Here is a 23,866-nt window from a genome sequence, read left to right on the forward strand (position 1 = left end):
TGTCCTTTTGTGTCTGGCTTATTTCAGTTAGCATAATGTCTTCAAGGTTCATCCATGTTGTAGCGTGTATTGGAACTTCATTCCTTTTTATGGATGAGTAATATTCAATTGTATGGATATACCATATTTTCTTTATCCACTCATCGGTTGGGGCACTAGGTTGTCCCTCTTTCTAAAAACACATACTGAGGAACCATTGCTTTTTAAAACTGAGGAACCATTGCTTTTTAAAACTTAACAATGTCACACACAAGGAGAATAAAATGACAGAAGGAGGGCTTCCCTGGTGGTGCAATGATTAAGAATCTGCCTGCCAATGCAGGGGACACGGGTTCAAGCCCTGGTCTGGGAAGATCCCATATGCCGTGGAGCAACTAAGCCCGTGTGCCACAACTACTGAGCCTGCACTCTAGAGCCTGTGAGCTACAACTACTGAGCCTGCGTGCCACAACTACTGAAGCCTGTGTGCCTAGAGCCCATGCTCCGCAACAAGAGAAGCCACTGCAGCGAGAAGCTTGGGCACCGCAAGGAAGAGTAACTCCCACTCGCCTCAACTGGAGAAAGCCAATGCACAGCAAACGAAGACCCAACGCAGCCAAAAAAAAATTAAATAAAATAAATTTTTAAAAAATGACAAAAGGAGGCAGGGGCTAAGTACCAGATGACACTGGTAAAAGGCCCAGAGGAGTGACATGTATACATTTTGGTTTGGATGACAGGAGGCTAGTTCTTAGGGTGGAGTTCTAGTGGCAGGGGTGCTCACATGATTGAGGCTTTTCTCCTACTTTCCGCACAGATGTTTTGTCATCATCACTCTTGCTTCCTGTCAGAGAAATTATGATTTCAGGAAAATGAAAATAGCTTATTCTGTTATGAAAGTGGAATGTGACTCTGACAGTGATAATACTTTGTCCTTTAAGGGAATAAAATAAATATCATTTTCCCTGAAATCATTTGCATGAATAAGTGGCAGTTACTTCTGGGCTAAGATGTCAGACAGGGCTGTCTCTGTGGGAGACAGGAGTAACGTTGAGAAGGTAAGATGGAGAAAGAGGGAGGGGATTGGGGAGAGGAAAGAGTGAGAGAAGAGCAGGGAGGAGAGACTAATTTGGGGCACTAGGTGACAAAGTTCTAGACAAAACTTTGGGACAAATTGTCTTCAACAATAAGACCTACTGACCTGCTCCTCGTGGCCTACCTGGTGCCCTTCACATAGAGTGTGTTCAATAATATGTAACGAGTTAGTTTCCTAAAGTGAGTACTTACCTTTACTTCCTTTTAAGTTATTGCAGTTCAAAGTGAGGTAGGCCATTAGTTTTCTCCAAATATTTTGTTTTCCACCCTTCCCCAATGCTCTCCCACTCCAAAACCTCCTAAGATTTCACTTCCTCTCAAAGCTGAGTTAACCCATGTTTAGAATTTAGCATGTTGTCTGTACAAATGTAAATATCAATACATCTGGCTATTGATAGTATTGTTATTATTGACTTCTTCCATATTTCCTTCTGTTTTCACTGGATTTTAGAGCCATCAGTTGTGCCTTTCTTTATTGTTTGTTTTCCCATTCTTGCTTTTATGCTAATTCTGATTGTTTCCATTAGAGCTGAAAATGTTTTCATGATCTCTGGCTAAATCAAGATCTTGTCTTCTTAGTCTTTTTCTGAGAGCTATTGCAAGGATGCTTTAATCTAAGTGTTACAAAGGAGAAATTGATGATGTGCCTTATTTTTTGCTTTTCTAAGAGAGACGTAGATGGACTGTTGTTTGTCAGGCAATAATCTGATGCAATATGAATGCTATTCTAATTGCAATTCCTGCCATTATATATGGTATATCTATCCTAAGTAATACATCTGAGTAAGAATGATTCTGTCCTGGTTGCTCTGAAATTTCCTTTTATATTTTTATAGAGATTCAGTTGGTTTACCATAGAAGACTACTAGACTGTATGTCTCCTCTTTTTTTCCCCCTTTGGTTGAATTTGCTTATGGTAGTTCCTTTATAATCTGAGTATTTGAAATATTATACAATTAACTTTTCTTGCAGCCCCTCTTTTACATCTTCATAAAACTGTTCCATTTCATGATTTGACTTATTTCATTTTGATCATTTGCCACTTAACACACAATGTGAATATTATCAACCTTCTAAGAAGGGCAAACATCTACTTCTTCATGATAAATCCCTCACTTTCTGAATGTGACTGATTTAAGAAAGGCATGCTCTTTATCTTCTACTCTGTTATTTCTCACTTATTATCATTATTCTTGTCTTTCAAGTTCTACTTTATTAGTTTATTTAAGAACTGATTTTCTAGTTCCAGAGGTTGGAGCTTAGAAGGAGGTTCTTTCCTCTCTAAAGCAGTGGACCTTTACACAAAGATACAGTCCCAAAGAGTATTAATAAAGTACAAGCAGACTTAAATGCTGCCTCTAGTTCTCCTGATCCTCATGAGTTGCAGTGGGGAAGAGAGTGAATCCCTATTCAAAGAGGGGTGTTAAAGGTTATGCTAAGCTGGGTTCATCATAAGGATTGGTAGACTCGTGCTCACAGCCTTGAGGCCGCAGAATATGGGCCCCTTTTCATCAGTTTGGAGGGATGAATGGCTTCTCTCAATAGTTCTCAGGAGATATGTTTAACAGCACAGATCCTATGCATGTCCTGATGTTTCACAATATCCTGGAAAGGTGGTTGTTGGGTCTTCCCTTTCAGGTGACCAGTTAGGTGTGGTCTTTTCATTTTCATTCAGCGGCAAGACTGTCCAAGCACACTGGGGGAATAAGGTATCTCAGGACTGGGCTGCTCAGGTATAATGTAGTAACCTATCAGTTTGTGATAAATATTTAGTTCAAAGCCAGTCTGATTCAGTGAGTGTCAAATACCACATCAATGCCCACATTTAAACCACTGTATTATAATCAAGTTGTACTAGCCAGCTTTATATCTAAGACTGTTTACCATTTTAGGGATCAGTCTGGTAACTAAAGAAAGAAGCTCTGATTACCAAGTGGCATTTGCTGTAGGCACCATAAGGAGATTTTCTAAGGATTCCCACCAAGACAGTAGGGATGGCACTGTTCGTTTTCTCAGCCTTAGGAGAGAGGTGATCTTGGGCCTTAGGTTGTGGGATGTAGCTTAGGAAACAGTACCTCTTTTAGATACAAATACTGCTTTTTCAGGCTTGCAATACTGAATTGCGCCCATTGTTCAAGCAGACACCAAACTATGTATCCTTTTAGTCCATTTGCCCAACATTTCAGGTTGATACATTTGTAGCTGGATAGGCTAGTCTTCTGGTCCTATTGTTTGACATTCCCTCTTCTCAGCTGAGTTGCTCTATGCAGCTGAAATGGACACCTCTGCCTGGGAGGGGACAGCCCCACATAAATGTCAGAGCAACTGGAGCCATGAAATTAGTTCAGATTCTTCCTCTCTGTAAGGAATGAGGAGAAACTGAGTTGGCATATTGGTCAGAACAACTTTGAGCAGGTGGTAAAAATTTGTGATCACTGAATTGCATGGTGGTCTCGCATGGGAGAGATATCAAAACACTAAAAGTGTGAAATCATTAAACAGACAAACTGAGAGTTGAGTTAAAAGACCCCAACAATTATCATCTAAAACTTTCTCTTAAAATAGACATAATTATTGCTCTAGTTGGTGGCAGAGCTAGAACTCAAAACCAACATTTCTGACTCAAATTTTTAATCTCTGGAAAAAAGTTTTGTTTTTCTCCTTCTCCTCTTTACTTGTCTATATGTTACATATGTTTAGAGTCCCAATTCAGGCATCCTTTCCACCTGGAAACCTGCAAAGATCCCCCATATTTGGGTTACATGCCCTTTGTATGTGCTCCAACAGTTTCTTGTACTTCATGTAGTTACTTGCATTATTAACTTATTAAAATATTAAATTTGAATTACTTGTTGTCTCTTCCACTAGTCTATAAGCTCTATGAGTGCTGGGGCCATGCCTGTTTTATTTATCTTCATATTTATAGAGCCTAGAATGGTGCTGGGCACATGGTACCTCAGTTAGTATTTATTGAAATGTTCACAGGTTGAAAGACTTAAATGTGCAAAAATGTAATTACTAGTCAGGATTCCAGATTCTCTTCAATAATTATATTTCAAAGGCTGAAATTAAATGAAAACTAGGGAGAATGAATAAGATCCTGGGACTTCCCTGGGGGCCAGTGGTTAAGACTCCATGCTCCCAATGCAGGGGGCACGGGAAGATCCCACATGCCACATGGTGTGGCCAAAAAAAAAAAAATCTTTATGTATCCCTTTAGTATAAGATGGCTTTTGCATCAGTGGGATACAATATAATATTTTTTAAAATATATTTATTTTATTTTTATTTTTGGCTATGTTGGGTCTTTGTTGTTGCGCGTGGGCTTTCTCTAGTTGCAGTGAGCGGGGACTACCCTTCGTTGCAGTGCGCGGGCTCCTCATTGCAGTGGCCTCTCTTGTTGCCGAGCACGGGCTCTAGGTGCGCGGGCTTCAATAGATGTGGCACGTGGGCTCAGTAGTTGCAGCCTGCAGCCTCAGTAGTTGCAGCCTGCAGGCTCTAGAGCACAGGCTCAGCACTTGTGGCATATGGGCTTAGTTGCCCCATGGCATGTGGGATCTTCCCGGACCAGGGCTTGAACCTGTGTCCCCTGCATGGGCAGGCAGACTCAACCACTGCGCCGCCAGGGAATCCCTATACAATATAATATTAATGGTGTTGAGAAATACCTGGAATATATCTGTTATAGACTAATCCACTGAGAGAAATGAACAAAGATGACACAGTTCAAATAACAGTTTAAAGTATACAGTTGGACTAGGATTAAATACATTAATTTATACCTAACAGGATGTTGACTAAAACTTTCCTCTTCATTATATATATATATATATATATGTATGCACACCACCACACACACGTATGTATAACAATCAAAGTGATTCAGTTATATATATGTGTGTGTATGTATATGTACACACATACATATAACAGAACCACTTTGCTGTACACCAGAAACTAACAGAACATTCTAAATCAACTATACTTTAATGAAAAAAAAAAGTTTCCTCTTACCTCAGAATGAGAATCCAGGATCTCACAATGGGGGACAAAATATCCCAGTTTCAAAAGCCAATCATTTTGGTCCAAATATAAGAGGCCTTTTACTTTAACTGTCACTAAGACCACTCTTCCTTCCGATTCCTTAAAATACTAGGGAGGGAAATAGGGTGTTCCAGTTATCTATTGCAGGTAACAAATCACTCCAAAGCTTAGTGGCTTAAAACGACAACAATCATTTTATTATCTGTCATGGTTTCTATAGATCAGGAATTTGGAAAGGACTTGGCAGGGCAATCCTGACTCAGGGTCTCTTATATACTTGAAGACAGATGGGTGGCTGGAGTTCGAACAGCAGGGGGCTGGAGCAGCTGGGGGCTTACCAGGAATTTCTCTCTCTTCAGGTGGTCTCAGGACCTCTCCATGTGGTTTCTCTACATAGGCTAGTTTGAGCTTCCTTACAGCATGGTGACTTCAGAGCAGTCAGACTGCTTACTTGGTGGCTCAGAGCTCCAAGCACAAGTATTGCAGCTAGGAAGGAATAGCTATATTTCCTTTTATGTCCTAGCCTCAGAAATCATAATAGGTCACTTTTACCATACTCTATTCGTTGAAACAGTCACAAAAGCAGGGCTACTTTTAATGGGAGGGAATATAGACCCTACCTCTCTATTTAATAATGTCAAACTCACATTTTACAAAACCAGACATGTAGTATGGGAGATACTAGACTAGTGACTCTCTTTGGAAAATGCAGTCTGTCAAAGGGATCATATTATCTATTGTGGGTCCTTGGTCTAAGAAGAATGTTGTGCTTTTTCCTAATGGGGAGGGGACAGGGATGTTCCTCCTTAGAGCCAACTGAGGGTGAAAGTTACCAGATCATTATTTACAATGATTGGGTGTGCTTTCTCGTTCTCCAATTGGAAGTCTGCTTAGACAGCACATTTTAATTTGCTCTTTGCTTGCTCGAGGAAAGAGAAAATTGGAGAGAAGGGGGAAGTGGTGAGTGGCCTATATACTCACTGGAGTTGTAAGGATATGTGACTTTCCTGGGGTCAAGTGAATACTTTTGGTGCCTAGCCAAGAGAACTGCCCACCCGGCAAGAGGACCCAAACAGCAAAAACCTGTGGGCTGGGCTTCCCTGGTGGCACAGTGGTTGAGAATCTGCCTGCCAATGCAGGGGACACGGGTTCGAGCCCTGGTCTGGGAAGATCCCACATGCCGCGGAGCAACTAGGCCCCTGAGCCACAACTACTGAGCCTGCGCATCTGGAGCTTGTGCTCCACAACAAGAGAGGCCGCCGCGACAGTGAGAGGCCCATGCACTGCGATGAAGAGTGGCCCCTGCTTGCCACAACTAGAGAAAGCCCTCTCACAGAAACAAAGACCCAACACAGCCAAAAATAAATAAATAAATAAATAAAATTTTTTAAAAAAAGCAAAAACCTGTGGGCCATAGCCCCAGGGCAGGAGACTCCCCCACATCAGGAATTTGTGCACTGGGGAGGCTCTACAGAACTTACGTAAGGTAGCCTGCATTTGGATGCCTGCAGCCTACAGAGTATCAATGGCCTATCAGAGTTAGCACAGAAACAAAGACAATAATCAAAGAGAGAATTTCACCATGTATTAGAGTCAGGGTTCAACCTGAGACACAGAACCAATAGGAGATTTATTACAAGGAATTGACTAATGTAACTGTGGTGGCTGGATAAGGAAGTTTGTAGTCTGTAGGGCAGGCAGTCAGAAAGAAAAGATCAGGAGCATGTTGGAACCCATGAGCAAAGGCCAAAGTTTCTTGTCCACAGGTAGTAAGGAAAGGAAGGTCATGAGCAGGCTAGAACCCCAATGGCATGAATTGTTTGGAATCTGTGAAATCATGGAAAGCCTAATCCGTTTTTGGAAGGGCTTACTTGATTAGGTCAGGCCCACCCAGGATAGTCTTTCTTTTATTAACTTAAAGTCAACTGATTAGGGACTTCTATCACATCTGCAAAAACCTTCATAGCAGCACTTATATTAGTGTTTGATTAAATAACTAGAGAATGTAGTTCAGCCTAGCCAAGTTTATATATCAAAAAGCCATCACACAACAGCAGCCACTGTGTGAGATATGTGTCTTTTCCTTTTCCTTCCTCCCTGTGCCAATACACCAGGGGAGCTGGAGCCTAGAGAGATGGAGGAAGTGCCCCAGAGGTAGACCATACTGCCCTCCCAAGGACTCCAAAAGGAGGGAAAGGGAGAAGGAGTAAACCAACAGAATACGTCCTTCCCCTATTTGTGCCCCTGGAGCTACAAATCTGGCCTGCAGTGGGAAGGGGAAAGCTTTGAAAGGATATAAGACACAACTTTAACAATTTTAAGCAAGTGGGAAGTTATGGGATCTAACTGAGGTATCATTAAGATATTTGCTGACTAGCAAGGAAAAGAGATTTAACAGCAAATTTGGGTACAATGACTGGAGACAAAATTCCACTGATTGAGACAACTAAATAACAAAATGATGAGATTACAAAAATTAGAAGAACTACTGCAGATGTTAAACAAAGAAGAAAAAAATAAGTGGCTAGAGTGGTTAGGGAAGGCTTGTTTCTAAAAGGCAAGATTTGGACTGGGCCTCCTTAAAAGATGAGCAGTATTTAGAAAGTGGGAGCAGAGGGGAAGCTAGGGAGAATAAAAGCTTAGAGAAACATGTACATGTGGGGAGTCAGGACAGGGAGAACACTGGACTGATCAGAGCAAAGTATGTTTGTTAAGGAGCTAAGTATCGATAGGGGCTAGACTAGGCAGGGTCTTGAGAGTTAGGCAGAGGAGTTGAGACCAATGACGTAGTTGGTAGGAAAGCTTGTAGGTTCTTGAATGGAAAGCTTGAGGGAAGTTTTTTGTTTTGTTTTGAATCTGTTAAAGGCATTAATGTGACAGTGGTATAATATAGTTGGATTTTAGGGCAGAAGGACTGGGATCCAAGAGGGCTAGTCAGGATGCTGTTGCAATATTCTAGATGGGAATTCATAAAAACCTGATCCAGAATCACAAAGGTAAAATGGAATTGGAGGAGAAAGGAAAAATCTGAGAAATATTTCAAAGACAAAAACAATAAGATTGATGACCAAATGGAGTGTGATGGCAGAAAGGATAATTGAGTATTCCTTGGTTTCTAGCTTGGGGAACTAGAAAGATGGTGGTATTTCAAACATAAGTGAGGAATTTAGGGAAGGAAAATCTATTTGGGAGACCAAGACTGTTAATTCAGTTTGTGATTATTGAAGCTAAAGTCATGATTTGAAGTGGAAATATCCTAATAAAAGTTGAAAAAAGAGAACATCCAGATTAGCCTGATAGCAATATGCATGAAGGACTGCAAGTGGGGGGGTCCATGCTAGGAACTGAAGGGCTTGGAGGCACAGGTGGTGTGTTTTAAAATGACTCTTCCAACTGAAGGTGGTGTCATTTAGAAGAGAAAGGAGTAAATAGGAACAGTTGGTTTACCCAGATGGTGTTAAAGAACAAAATAGGATTTGATTTCTGGACCATGGTTTAAGATCCTAGAACTGGTGAGTTTTTGGCAAGCAACAGGGAATATGTCATGAAGACAAAAAATAAGAAGGTTTCCTTTTTAAAAATTTTTATGTTTTAGAGGGGAGGGGAGAAATAATTGGGAAGGAAATAGGAAATTGTTCTTGGGGAGAGGGGAAAGAACTAAAGAGAACTAAGTGAACAAATACAGGTCTCAAAGAAAGAATAACATTGTAGAAGACACCCAGTGTTTCAAAAGAGTTAATTATAGGTGAAAGGAAGCTGAATTTATTAATATTCATTGAGAGTTTACTATATGCCAGCACTATGGCAAATCCTTTATATGTCATGGACATCCTTCTATGTCAGTAAAGGTCCGCATTGTCATTTAATGGCTGCATAGCATAGTATCGAGGGTCATTCTGGTAAGCTACAATGAACTCTCCTATTCATACATTTTCCCCACCTTTTTGTATGCTCTCTTTTTCTCAATAACAGATGAACTTTTCTTTTTAGTTTGTAATTTAATTTTAAACAATTATCATGATTCAAAAAATATAGTAAAAAGTATACAGTAAAAATGTTTCCTTCTATTCTTGTTTCCTGTCCCACCCCAATGATTATTAGCTTCCTTTATCTCTTTCCATAATTCATTTGTTATACTTTTTATATTATATAAACAAACATAAATATGTACTCTTATTTTTTCCTTTTTTTTAAAAAAAAACATAAGGTAAAATGCATCTTGTGATCATCTCTTTAGGGTAAAATCTTAGATGTGATATTGCTGAATTAAAGGGTAGTTTTAGTTAAAATCTTAAACATATTGCCCAGTTGCTCATCAGAAAAGCTGTATATAGCAAAAATGCATGAATGTCACGAAATCCATTTTATTTATTTTCTAATTTCAGTGCATCCCATATATCTGAAAATGTATCGGAAGCCAGAATAAACATTTTAAAAAATCACTATAATTTGTAATATAAGACTAGTTTGGGTATCATACAGAAGTGATTATACAAAAGAATTTGGACTTAATCATTATAATTTATAATACAGACAAATGGACACAATGAGAAGGAAAGGTTTGATCTATGTTGTCGTTTATTTTTGTGTTTATCTTATTGGATGCATAGAGAGGGAGGAATGAACAAATGGAAAAATATCAGTTGTTTGTGATGTAAAGAAAATACAGCTTAATGAGACAAAGAAAAATCAGAATGAGACATAGGGGCAGACTTAAGATGAGAGTGAAAAAAGGGTAGACAATTTCATTGGGCTTCATACATCTGATAAGGCATATTGCCAGATCATCTCTTCCTATTACTTTTTTAAAAAAAACTCCTGTTACAACCTCTACTATCTGTTATTGAATTGGTACATATGATTATAATAGAAATTAAAACTATATTTCAAGTGATGAATATGTACATTTGTCTTTTTTTTTCCCTCTTAAATAGAATTGATTGCCTGAAGAAATGGATACTTCTCCCTCCAAAAAATATCCAGTTAAAAAACGGGTGAAAATACACCCAAACACGGTGATGGTGAAATATACTTCTCATTATCCTCAGCCTGGGGATGATGGATATGAAGAAATCAATGAAGACTATGGAAATTTTATGGAAGAAAATCCAAAGAAAGGCCTGCTGAGTGAAATGAAAAGAAAAGGAAGAACTTTCTTTGGAACCATGGATACTCAACATCCACCAACAGAAGACCCAATGACCAATGAGATTGGACAATTCCAAAGTTTTGCAGAAAAAAATATTTTTCAATCCAGAAAAATGTGGATAGTGCTGTTTGGATCTGCTTTGGCTCATGGATGTGTAGCTCTTATCACTAGGCTTGTTTCTGATCGTTCCAAAGTTCCATCTCTAGAACTGATTTTTATCCGTTCTGTTTTGCAGGTCTTATCTGTGTTAGTTGTGTGTTACTACCAGGAAGCCCCCTTTGGACCCAGTGGATACAGATTGCGACTCTTCTTTTATGGTGTATGCAATGTCATCTCTATCACCTGTGCTTATACATCATTTTCAATAGTTCCTCCCAGCAATGGGACCACTATGTGGAGAGCCACAACCACAGTCTTCAGTGCCATTTTGGCTTTTTTACTTGTAGATGAGAAAATGGCTTATGTTGACACGGCTACAGTTGTTTGCAGCATCTTAGGTGTTTGTCTTGTCATGATCCCCAACATTGTTGATGAAGATAATTCTTTGTTAAATGCCTGGAAAGAAGCCTTTGGGTACACTATGACCGTGATGGCTGGACTGACCACTGCTCTTTCCATGATAGTATACAGATCCATTAAGGAGAAGATCAGCATGTGGACTGCACTGTTTACCTTTGGTTGGACTGGGACAGTCTGGGGAGTATCTACTATGTTCATTCTTCAAGAACCCATCATCCCATTAGATGGAGAAACCTGGAGTTATCTCATTGCTATATGCATTTGTTCTACTGCAGCCTTCTTAGGAGTTTATTATGCCTTGGACAAATTCCATCCAGCTTTGGTCAGCACCGTGCAACATCTGGAGATTGTGGTAGCCATGGTGTTGCAACTTCTAGTGTTACATATATTTCCTAGTGTCTATGATGTCTTTGGAGGGGTAATCATTATGATTAGTGTTTTTGTCCTTGCTGGCTATAAACTTTACTGGAGGAATTTAAGAAGGCAGGATTATCAGGAAATACTAGACTCTCCCATTAAGTGAATACCTGATTATTATCTTGTTAATGTTCAGTTATTAATAGATACACAGACATTTTAATGTTCATCTGGAAATATGTTGTATAACTGACAGAGTGCTATATAATTAATATATGCAGACGTGGAAAAATTTATTCTAGTCTAATAAATTAAAAACATATACTAAATTATGTGGAATACCATGAATCTGGTCTCTTTGCTGTTAATAATAAGGCAATTTTTATTATAAAAATGATTATTTATTATAAATAATAAAAGGGTAGAGAATGTTAACTTTTATTGCTAAAGAACATAAGACTTGAAGAAATGACCTCTTTCAGATGGAAATTCTGTGGTCCTGAAGTTCAAAAATTAGTAAAAAGTTCATGCCCAATGTTCTATAAATGTTCAACAAAAATCCTTCGATATTCAAAAATCTATAAGGTGAAATGCTGAATACCAAGCCCTGTTTTGTCACCTATTTGCATTAGAAAACTAGAGGTGATTGGGCTTGGTAAAGTAGCTTGAGTGAGTTGAGGCAAGAAAGAGGGAACGAAGGAAAGGAGCTGGTTTTTCACTGGCAGTGGTGGTTGTCCTACCTTAGAAGAAATTGGTCTTCCCCTTGCTGAGGCCACATTAGGCAATGCATAGTAAATGGAGGTAGGGAAAAGCTTGGATTCCTGCCAGCTCTACTTAGTCTATGCCATTTTGTGCCTTATGGTGGGAGATAGAATGTTGGGGGGAGGGTCTACTCATCCTCAGTTATGCAGATCTCTTCCAAACCTGCCCTTGTTTATGTAGTAAGTATATGTGTGAGCTTCAGTAAAGGTACTCCTTACCCCTGAAAAAGACACTAACAGTAATCATAGTACAGCAGAAAACTGAAAACTTTGTGTCCTGAGATTCTTTTCAGAAGAGCTTAAGTCTGTAAAACCACATAGAGTAACAATAATTTGGGTCTAATTTGGGAATTTTTTACTAATTTAGCACAAACAAATGTTGATATGGTATTGCTTATTAAGCTATCGTTATTGAGCTATCTTAACTTCAAATACACCCATCTATAACTCTCCTCTGTGATGCTATGACTCAGACCCTGCAAACTACATTTTTCCTATGCCAGCTGGTCTCACTAGGTTCCACCAATAAAGGGCATTAGAGGGAGACTGTAAAACAGAGAGGATAAAGGACTTCCTTCTTTCTGTTTGCTTGCAGTTTCTGTCATTTTTACCCCCGCAATAAGCAAGAGCCCTTTGGTCCAGAAGCAGCAATTGATCTCAGCCTTAAGCTTCTTTTGGCACTCCTCCACCCGCTACCCAGCCTCATCATCTCCCTCTCAGTAGCAGCAGGACCAGTTGCACAGCATCCTCCCAGGGGTATAAGCTACAGGTCAGCAAGTCATTCCTCTGAGCTCCTGAGACCTGATGATCCAACCTTGATTCCTCTTTTTCACTACTCCTAGGGGTTCTAGCTGCTCTCTATAGTTATCATATCTGGGCTGCTTCAGTGTTTCCTTTTTGCTTTTCCAGTCCATCAACACCCAATACTATGTTCTCTGTTGTAATATCTTGTGATTTCTGTTCTCCTAATATGCCTTCAAAGATACCCCAAAAGGAACCCAAAGTCATTTTTAGGGTGTTTGTGCTTTTGGAAAATGTTAACATTCAGATTTTTCAGGAATTACTGGCTCTCAATAGAAATTACCCAAACTGAAGCACAGAAACAAAAAGATTTGAAAAAAAAAAATGAACAGAGCCTGGAATGACCTGTACTAAGGGGTAAGAAGTCTAGTATAAGTGTAAGTGTAGTCACAGAAGAAGAGAGAGAATGGGGCATAAAAAAAGATTTGAAGAAATACTGGCCAAAAGTCTTCCAAATTGGGTAAAAAGATACAACAACCAGCAATCTGCAGATCCAGGGAAATAAGTGAACCCCCAGCATCATAAATACAAAGAAAATCACACCTGGAAACATAGTGTAACTACTGATAAACAAAGATAAAGAAACAAAATCTTAAAAGCAGCCAGAGGAAAAGATATATGACACACAAGAAAACAATGATAAGAATTACAGCTGGCTTCTTATCAGAAAGAGTAGAGGCCAGAAAACAACAGAATGACAGTTTAAAGTGCTGTAAGAAAACCCTTTGATGGCTTCTCATTGCCTATAGGATAAAGTCTAAGGCCCTTAACTTGCATAACCCACTCTTGTTTACACTTTTAGTCATCTTCTGCTCTAGCAATATTCTACTATTGTGTAATACCTTTTTTTTTTTTTTTAACGCAGGCCCCTCTATGTGGAAAGATCCTCTCTTCTTTGCCTACTTACTTGCCTGACTAGCTTGACCACACACACCCCTTCCCCTGTGGACTAATGTCCCCCTGTACATATCTATTGCTGTATTTACTATACAAATAAGTACCTGTTTAAATCTAATTCTCTGACATTGAATGGAGCTCCTTTAAGTTGAGGACTGATTTTTAGGTCTCTGGTATCTATTGTACTGCTTACCACAGAGTGGACTCAATCAATTTTTGTTGAATTAATTACCATAAAACACTAACATTACTCAGTATAGAAACTGAATTTAGTTACCAGGGTCCACTAATTTCTATACTTCACAGTCAAGCCTGTGATTACTTTCTTCTTACTGATTAGTAGATAGGTTTTTTTTTGTCCTAAATAGTCCTTACAGTGATGCTAAACCAGATCATTCTCTCTTTTTTTAAGATTTTATTTTTGGCTGCGTTGGGCCTTCGTTGCTGCGCACAGGCTTTCTCTAGTTGCCGCGAGTGCGGGCTACTCTTCCTTGCGGTGTGTGGGCTTCTCATTGCGGTGGCTTCTCCTGTTGCGGAGCACAGGCTCTAGGCGTGCGGGCTTCAGTAGTTGTGGCTCGTGGGCTCTAGAGCGCAAGCTCAGTAGTTGTGGTGCATGGGCTTAGTTGCTCCGCGGCACGTGGGATCTTCCTGGACCAGGGCTCGAACCTGTGTCCCCTGCATTGGCAGGCAGATTCTTAACCACTGTGCCACCAGGGAAGTTTTAAGCATTTCCAACAATAAGCCCTCCATAGTTTCCTGGGAAAGGTCTTAAGACATGGAGGCTCATTTTTCCTTTCCTTTTCTTCCCAGATTCTTTCCTTTGGAATGAATGAAGTGAACTGTCTACATGTTTTTATCCTAGACAGATTAGCTACCCGTATCTCAGGCCCCATTTCTAGTCCATAGGTCATAAGTTTTGACCTAAATGTTGTTGCCTGATCCTGGCTAGTTCCTAGTCCACTCATAACGGATAAGCAGGGTTGATTCCTATTTTTGGTTTAAGTTGTGCTTTTAAAAGAGAGAAAGAAGCAGCCAAGCGCATGTTTACATTTGGAAGTTGGGGAGACAGACTGTGTGAAAGGAGGTCTCTGGGACAACTCCCACCCCTTACGAACATGGACTCCATTCTTCTAAGTACACCATACTGCAATATATGACTTTCTGTCTATCTACCCTTCCACCCAATGCTTTCCTCTCTCATTGCTGTTTCCTTATTTTTCTTCTTCAATTCCTTCTCTTTTTCTTATATCTTTTTAGTTTCTCTTTCTTTTTTTTTTAAGAGTTCCTGGTAAGAAAGGGTGATGAGGGAACTTTTAAAGGAAGATTAAAAGAAAAACACATATTTACAGCGAACTAAAATCCTTTTATGAAAAAGCTCTCTCCCTTACTTCTTCTACTGCTTAAATAGATGGCACACAGTAGTCAATAGATCTGGATCAAAATCTCACAAAGGGTCTGTTCAGATCATTGGCCCATTCAAAATACATATTCCCATACAAAATAAAATCTAAACTTATGACTTCAGCATATTTTTTCTGGGTTTAATTTCCCCACTTAAGGCAGTGATATAAGCTACCTGATGGCAAGGAATATTTTACCTGTTATATTTGTATTCACACTCCCTAATCCCATCACATGTAACTAGAATTGAATTGAGCCAGGTGTAGCTAACAGTTTGCCATGTGATTTTGGAGAAATAGTTTCAACCTCTGGACAATGGTTTATATAGTTTCAAAAATGAATGTAATAATATCTCAATCCATAAACTTTATAATATGTATCAACAAATAAAACTATTGTATTTGACAGCTTGGGCTGCTATAACAAAATGCCACAGACTGTGGCTTAAACAACAATTTAATTTCTCACAGTTTTGGAGACTAGAAGTCTGACATCTGGGTGCCAGTATGGTTAGTTTCTCGTGAGAGCTCTCTTCCTTGTTTGCACATGGCTGTCTTCTCACTGTGTCTTCTTGTTGTGAAGACAGAAAGCAATCTCTCTGCTGTCTCTTCTTATAAAGACACTAATCCTACAGGATTAGGGCCCCACTCTTATCACCTCAGTTAACCTTAACTACCTTTCAAAGGCCCTATCTCCAAATACAGTCACATTGGGGGGTTAGGGCTTCAACATACGAATTTTGAGAGGGAACACAATTCAGTCCACATCAGCCATGATAAAATATACACAGGTATTTAGACCCTCAGAATAAATCCAAAATTCACTTAATATTATTGACTTTAGATGCTAATTATGGGATATAGACAGAGTACTTGCCCAGAATTTCGTGGTCCATTTGCCCCAGTCAACTTGAGGCCAGGAAGGGACCATGGGTGATTTGTGCTTGACCTTGTGATCCTATATCTGGCAAGAGAACCACATTCCTCTATCAGGACCCAAACGAATAATTTTGAAGTTAAATACAGAAAAGCGTAAACTCTTGGAATTTACAGTCAGGACCAGGATTTAAAATGGGAATGGAAGATGTATTCATGCTTTAAACAATATTTACTGACGACCTACCATGTGCTAGGCACTGGGTAAAAACTGAATACTGACATGGTTCCTGACTTAATTGAGTTTACAATCAGGTAGGAGTATGGACAGGCCCTTTCAACAGCAGGATGGGGAAAATACCTGTGCACCCCAGCAGGCTTCCCTAAGGGGGCATCACCTAAGCAGAGCCCCAGAGATGTCTGGGAAGAAACGAGGCAGGTGATTGGGGGCTGCAGCGGGGGTCTCAAGAGAACCAACTTATTGACGGCTGGGGCTGGGCCGCTAAGAATGGGCAGACCCGGCACCCAAGGTCACTGTCCCCCTCACAGCAAAGCTACCGCAGCCAAGACGGGAAGCTACCCACGAACCAGGGTACTTTGAAGGCCCTCAGACTCAGCTTATTTCGGTTTGCGGCTCAAATTAAGCAAATGTCTTACATTTTTCTCTCAGGTCCCCATTTCCAGGCCTTTTTGTTTGTTTTTTCTTTTTCGCTCCCCGCCCCTAAGAACCTTCCGCTGGCAAGACCTTCTGGTGCAGAAACCAGAAAGAAGCTCCCAGAGCAGTCGGGGTTGAACTCGGGAAGCAGTCATTTCTGCCGTAGAATCTCCTGTGCCGCTGAGGACGAAGGCCCAGAGTAATAAACCAGAACAGCCGGGGAGACAAAAGCAACAAGACTCAGAGTCAAGCAGGGAGCTTCTTGCGTTCTCACTCCCTCTCCGCGGAGCCGCCTCAGCTCGCTCCACACCCAGCACAGCGCTTGATTGACAAGGGGGCCCGCCCAATCCCAGCGCGGCGCAGACGGCTTTCGCGTCAGTGGAAGGGGAGACTGAGCCTATCGGATTGGGCAGGGAGGGGGTTTCCTGCCCGCGCGGATCCGCCCACGGCCTCGCGACCATTCGGCGCTGCAGCCCCGCCCTCTCCACACGCGCGCCCCGCCCCTCTCTTCAGAGCTACGCGGCGGCTGAGCGGAGGCCTCGTGCCGTAACGGCCATCGCGGCGGCCGCGGCGGCGTCCCGGTGCCCTCCTCAGGTGAGCTGGGGCCACCCGGGCTCGGCAGAAGGGAGGTGAGACGGTTGTGCCGGCAGGCAGACGCACAGAACAGCCTTTCCTTGTTCCGGGAATCCACATAGCCTGTTACTTGCCGCGGTGCTTCCTCTTCCCCGGTGAAGTTAGCCCCCGGGGCGCCGTCTGCCGGCCCGGAGCTGAGCCGGAGGGGGCGGGGAGGCCGCTCGGCCGGGCCTGGGCGTTTGCCTCGGAGCTCCGCGCGACCCTCTGGCCACTGCCCCGGGCGGCGCGGCCCCGCGGCCTCCCGGTCCATTCCCGGAACGTCGGGTTGGGGTGAGCGCCGCGGCCGGCCGCCCCTGCGAAGCTGGGAGATCGAGTGTGAGGCGCGCGCCCTTCCCCGTTTCTTTTTCTCCCCAAAAGTCCTGTCGGCTGTTGTGGCGCAGTCCGAGGCCGCGAAGGTAGGGACGTGGTAGTGGAGAGAAAGGGGCGCGCTCACCTCCAGCCCGAGAGGCGGGGGAGGGAGCCGTTCCCCGTGCGGAGGGTGGACGTCTTCGGGATGCGCCTCCCGCCCCTCCTCCCACCCCCAGCCGTTTCCCTCCTCCTCGGGAAAGCTGGGTTATTTTAATCTTATGGACCTGCTGTAGATTCGTACGCGAGTTGCTTGGGCTGTGAGCTTTTGACTTGAGTTGTAATATATCCGGTAAGAAAAGAAAATGTATCTCGATAGTTGTTTTGTAACCTTTCTTATGTGTGTCCATGAAAGTTAAATTTGCCGTAAGAAGCTCGGGAAGCTGGATTTTGTTCGGGACTGAGAACTCTGACATTATAGACGCCTAATTAGTGTCGAACGAATGAACTAGTCACCTAAAAATAATTCTACCCCGTTAGATTTGGTGATAAACCATGGGAGTTACGAAAGAATAAGGTTAAGGAGAAATTTCTAACCCCATCTTGGGTGGTGAGCAAAGAAGCTCACTCAGTGTCCGGTCAGAACGGGTAAGTGTTGCAAGAGGTATTCATTGTTAAAAATCTTACTTTGGTAGATTTATGAAAGACCAACTATACAATTTATTAAGCACTTGGAAAGCACTGTGCTTAAAGTCTCAACCTTCAGCGAGTTCACAGAGTCAATGGGGTCGGCTCTTAAACAGGCATCTCATTCAAAGTTTGATAGAAACTCAAGAACTATGCATTGGTTGATTAATATTAGTTTTATTTCATCTTGATCACAAACTTTGGGATTTTCTTCTTTGGAAAATTGTCATCTGTGAACAGTTTGCAGAATGTTCAAGATTTCTCAGCTATGCTTGTTCATGTATTAAATTTTAAATTGTTTGCTCTACTTTTCTAAGTATTATCTTTAGTCCAGATGTTACCAGTGCTTTCAGGTCCATGTAAATAAAGTTTCGAACATTTTGTTAGATATTGAATGATGCTTTATGCCACTGCGTTCATTTTTCTTTTGAATCTTTGAGAACTTTCCTGCCAGAACTCAAGGTAGATTTGATGTGATTATTGTTATAAATCACATGTCAGGAAGAATTGATAAATACAGTTGCAGTCCATTTTTTCCCTCTTATAGTTTAATTAATAATTTTTACAATTTACTCACCTTTATAATATGGAAAAATACCAAATGTTGTCTACCTGCACCAGAAGACTAAATGATTATTTAGTTGTTTGGTCAATAAGTAGAATTAGAGGAAACTCTTGAAATAACTAAGCATTTAACAAATTCTCCGTGAATACTTTGCTGTGCTGTTTTAGGAAGACAGCTGACAGGCCCACAAATGACATTTAAAGATTATTTAATAAGGCAACAATTCTATTTGGATGCTCACTTTATTTGAAAGATAGAATTTATAGTCTTCCCTTCAAAACTGATTCCATATGCTGACTTTGTTTTGGTGATTTTATCATGCCTTAAATTACCCAGACATAAACCTTGGTTTTATCTTTGACTTCCTCTATCCACATAACTTAACACTGACCAATTTTTGTCAACCATTTTCTGAAATTTCTTTCAGATATCTGTTCCTTCCCACTAGCTTTTAACTGGGTTTTCTGCCTGTCTTTTCTCCCTACTCAGTATGTTCTGCCTTCTGCCTGTTCTTAAAATAATGCTTCCAACGCCCTCACTGTTAAACCAGCAATAGTTCCCTGTTATTTAGAGTATAGTTCAGAATTCCCAGCCTTCTAACAATCTGCTCAAAGCCTGTTTTTTCTAATGATGGCACTAATTCTCTATAGGAGCTGTCCACCCTAACCAACCCAATCTCCTGTTCTCATTTAGACTTTGTATTTTTCTACCTTGGTATCTGTTGAGACTTTGCCTACGTATAGCCTGCGTTCTTTAAAAGGAATTTTCCTCCTTAAATTAAGTGGCAAATGAGGGCAAATTTTGTTGAAGTTTCATTTTTGGTCCTTTAGTGCAACCTTCCAGATCTTTCTGTTCTCTTGTGTTGTTGCTTTCCTTTGAATGCACTGCCCTTACTGTTTTATCATTCCTTTGGTTTTTAATCTTATGTGGACTTGTATCATAATACTATGGAACAATATTGTAGGAACGTTGGAATCCAACCATCTGTTTTATAGATAGGGAAAACGTAATCCATACAGACTAACTGCACTAAAATTCACCTAGTGATGGTGGCAGAGCTGAGACTCAAACCTTGATTTCCTGCTTGACTTCCTAACTCAAGCTGTGTATATTAAAAAAAAATATATTGTGTATTCTATATGAAACTATACTTCTTTTCATCTCTTGCAATGTCATTTTGTATTGTTTGCTTCACATTACTTTGCATTTTGTGTATTAATGCCTTCTGATATAGATTCAAAACTTCTGTATGAGGGCAGGGGAACCTTCATGACTTGCATTGTTTGAATCATTGAAACAGTGATTTAAAGTCTACATAGAGACTTCTAGCTTGTTGGATGTATTAACAGCTTTAACAAAAATAATACTGTCATGTCCACTGTTGAGTCCTGACTCACTAAAAATGAATCTCTTAGAAGTTTCACTGTTGGATTTTAGTTTGTTTGATTCTCTTGATAAAAGAGACTTGAATCTTTGGGAGCCTTGAAAGTAGATGTGAACAATGACTTATTAGGTGACTAAGTTTATTGACCTAACTAAATGTTCTTTTCCTCTTTTTTTTTTTTTTTGCGGTACGCGGGCCTCTCACTGCCGTGACCTCTCCCGCTGCGGAGCACAGGCTCCGGACGCGCAGGCTCAGCGGCCATGGCTCACGGGCCCAGCCGCTCTGCCGCATGTGGGATCTTCCCGGACCGGGGCACGAACCCGTGTCCCCTGCATCGGCAGGCGGACTCTCAACCACTGTGCCACCAGGGAAGCCCCTTTTTCTCTTTCTGATAGAACAGTAACACTTTTACATTTTGCTATTTTTTCATTTTGTTCATCTGTGAAGAACCAGATTATTGAGCAATCTGCTTATTGAGCAAAACATTCTGTAAACCATTTGTTCCATTTGGGGAGTTAGAGAGCTTTTATATATTTGTTCTTCACGTTTTTTTCCCTCTTAACTTTAAAGTTTCTGTTAATACCAGCAGCATAGGGTTTCCTTGGTATTTTTGTTACATTGATGTAGCAAGAGTTGAATGGTATAAGACAGCACAGAAAACTATCAGGTGAAATATCTCTGGAGGGTATGCTTTACTTTTTTGGCCTGAAACAAATTAGAAAAATTAGAAGCTATTTTTCTTCTATTGTTTGGTTGTTTATAATGGCTTATTCTTATTTGTTTAAATAATTATCTGCTAAAAAACTGTGGAAACACTGTTTCTCTTGTTCTTTTTTCCTGAAATTGTACCTAAGGAGTGCTGAATTGGATAAGTATGGTATGAATAATTTCTGCTTTTGTTCAGACAGACCAGTTGAATAAAGCAGTGAGAGTATGGCTTGGAGAGATTTTTTAAAAAACGGGTGCATTGAAAAGGTTTTATTTTTTCTTTTTTTAATGAATCAGCCTTCCCAAACTTTCAGTACATGCATGCTTCAAAATCATGTTGCATTTAGCTCAATTCAAATAATAAATATAACAAAGAATTTAATGTTCTTTGTATTTTTTGAGTATTCCAGCTATATTGTAGAAACATTTTATTAATTAAACAAGGCACTGGAAAGGTTTTTGGAAATACTTGATCACTTCCAGATACTATATGTTTTTAAGCAACATTTTTATTTTTAGAAACATTTAGAATACTTCCTGTACAACCTCCCCCCCCCCCGCCCCGCCCCCCAACCCCGAATTTTTGCTGCCCTAGGAAGTCAGATTTTGGGTTGGCCAAAAAGTTTGGAAAAACCCGAATGAACTTTGTGGCCAACCCAAATACATTAGTTTTTCTATGTTTTTTTTTACATTTTTTTTTTTACATATTCTTAGAAAGCCCTATAAAGCCTTCCATGATTTGGCTTTTGCCAGCTTCTAGCTGCATTTCTTGGCATTATCTTTTTCCTTTAGGCTGCTCTTTGGGCCTTGAATAGCCAAGCTCTTTTTTGCCTTGGAGCCTATGAACATGCTCTTCCCTCTGGCAGATGGCTTTTTTGGGTTAATAAGTATTAAGTTTGGCTGCTAGTAACAGACACCGAATAATAATTTCTGTCCCACAGCAGAGAAATCCAGAATTTACATGACACTCATTTATTAAGTGTTATTTCCAGTTGTTTTCCTATAAATAACTTCTTTTTTTTTTTTGCGGTATGCGGGCCTCTCACTGTTGTGGCCTCTCCCATTGCGAAGCACAGGCTCCGGACGCGCAGGCTCAGCGGCCATGGCTTACGGGCGCAGCCGCTCCGCGGCATGTGGGATCTTCCCAGACCGGGGCACGAACCCGTGTTCCCTGCATCAGCAGGCAGACGCTCAACCACTGCGCCACCAGGGACGCCCTATAAATAACTTTGAAATAAAGATCTTTGTGTATAAGACCTTAGAAAATTTCCCTTTTGATTAATTCCTGTTGTGGAATCCAATTGAAAGTTCCATTAATTTCTTTAAAAACTTGTTTAGAGAAAGTATCATTTTTTTTTAAATTGCAAAGTGGCCAAATTTCAGTGTATCCCTAATGAATTTTTCCAATTGTAGACATAGGCCCATTACCCAGATCAAGGTATAGAACATTCCTAGTGCTCCAGAAGGGTCTCTCATGGGTCCTCCCAAATCTGTATCTCCCCTGCCCCGCCCCCCCCCCCCCCCCCCCCGCAAAGTAATCACCATTTTGACCTATATCACCATAGGTTACTTTTGCCTGTTCTTGAACTTAATATAAGTGGAACCATACAGTATATACTTTTGTGAATGGCTGCTTTTACTTAACATTGTGTTTGTGAGACTCACCCATGATGTTGGGTACAGCAGTAGTTGGTCTTTTTCACTGATGGCAGTATTTTGTTGGATGAATATATACATTTTAAAAAAATTCACCATTAGTGGATGTTTGATATACTTCAATTTTTTTAGCTGTTGTGAATAAAGCAGCTATGAACATTTACTTACAAGTCTTTTAGTGGACATACACCCTCATTTCTTTTGAGTATATATACATGGGAGTAGAATTGCTCTGTTTTTGTCTACCAGTGTTTTTTTTTTTTAATTTTTTCAATTTTTTGGCTGCATTGGGTCTTCATTGCTGTGTGCATGCTTTCTCTAGTTGTAGCAAGTGGAGGCTACTCTTCATTGTGGTGCGCGGCTTCTCATTGTGGCGGCTTCTCTTTGCGGAGCGCTGGCTCTAGGTATGTGGGCTTCAGTAGTTGCAGCATGTGGACTCAGTAGTTGTGGCACGCGGGCTCTAGAGCGCAGGCTCAGTAGTTGTGGTGCACGGGCTTAGTTGCTCTGTGGCATATGGGATCTTCCCGGACCAGGGCTCGAACCTGTGTCCCCTGCATTGGCAGGCAGATTCTTAACCACTGCACTACCAGGGAAGTCCCTTTCTACCAGTTTTTGAACCTGATTGAACTAGTTCTCTGGCTGGTCCATAGTAGTTTCCTGGGATTTCTCCCTTTACCATAAAGCTAGTGATTCCCTTTGCCTTAACTCTCTTATTTCCTGTGAATCATGTAATTCTTTTTTATTTTTTTATTGTTTTGACCCCTTCTTTTGATGGGGTATATCCCACAGTAGATTACTGTGAAAAGTTGAGATCTGTGTTAATAAAAAACCCCTTTATTCATTTTTGGTCTTCCCACTGATTTGGTTGGTTGGGTAAGGAGTTATAGGTTGGAAATAATTTCCCTTCTGAATTCTGAAGGCATCTCTCCATTGTTTTCTAGCTTGTGGCCCATTTAAGAATTCTGAAGACATTCTGATCCCTGATCCTGTTTTTTGCCTTTCTGGAATTTTGTAAATTTCATGAGGGTGTGACTTGGCATACATCTATTTTTGTGTGTTTCCTTAGATATTATTCATTGTGCCCTCCAAATCTGCCAAATTATGTTCATCAGTTCTGGGAAATTTTCTTGACTTTTTTCATTGATGGTTGGATTAATCTGCTAGGGCTGCCATAACAAAATACCGTAGACTGTGTGGTTTAAAGAACAGATACTAATTTTCTCACAGTTTTGGAGGCTAGAAGTCCAAGATCAAGGTACTGTCAGGGTTGGTTTCTGATGAGTTCTCTTCTTGGCTTGTAGACAGCTGCCTTCTCAGTGTGTCCTTACAAGGCCTTCCATGGAGAGAACTGTATCTTTCCTCCTCTTATTTTGAGGATACCAATCCTGTTGGATTAGGGCCCCACCCTTATGACC

At 40.7% G+C, this 23,866-nt stretch overlaps 2 protein-coding genes across 4 annotated transcripts in view; both read left to right on the forward strand.

Moving 5' to 3' along the window:
- Positions 1 to 11,491, forward strand: part of SLC35G2 (solute carrier family 35 member G2) — a 32,491-nt gene extending 21,000 nt beyond the window's left edge. For both annotated transcript variants that reach the window (XM_060010040.1, XM_060010041.1), the window contains exon 2: positions 10,053 to 11,491. In XM_060010040.1, coding sequence (XP_059866023.1) covers positions 10,071 to 11,309 — 1,239 coding nt within the window. In that variant the 5' untranslated portion in view covers positions 10,053 to 10,070 and the 3' untranslated portion in view covers positions 11,310 to 11,491. The remainder of the gene's footprint in view (positions 1 to 10,052) is intronic.
- A 5,539-nt stretch (positions 11,492 to 17,030) lies between these two features.
- NCK1 (NCK adaptor protein 1) overlaps positions 17,031 to 23,866 on the forward strand; it is a 91,888-nt gene continuing 85,052 nt past the window's right edge. The window contains exon 1 of one of the 2 annotated variants that reach the window (XM_060011309.1): positions 17,031 to 17,127. The gene's annotated coding sequence lies outside the window, so the exon portion shown is untranslated. Of the gene's footprint in view, positions 17,163 to 23,866 lie in introns of both variants that reach the window. The other variant, XM_060011310.1, reaches the window with a different exon arrangement.

The sequence above is a fragment of the Delphinus delphis genome, chromosome 4 (genome assembly GCF_949987515.2).
Source record: "Delphinus delphis chromosome 4, mDelDel1.2, whole genome shotgun sequence".
Lineage (NCBI taxonomy): Eukaryota > Metazoa > Chordata > Mammalia > Artiodactyla > Delphinidae > Delphinus > Delphinus delphis.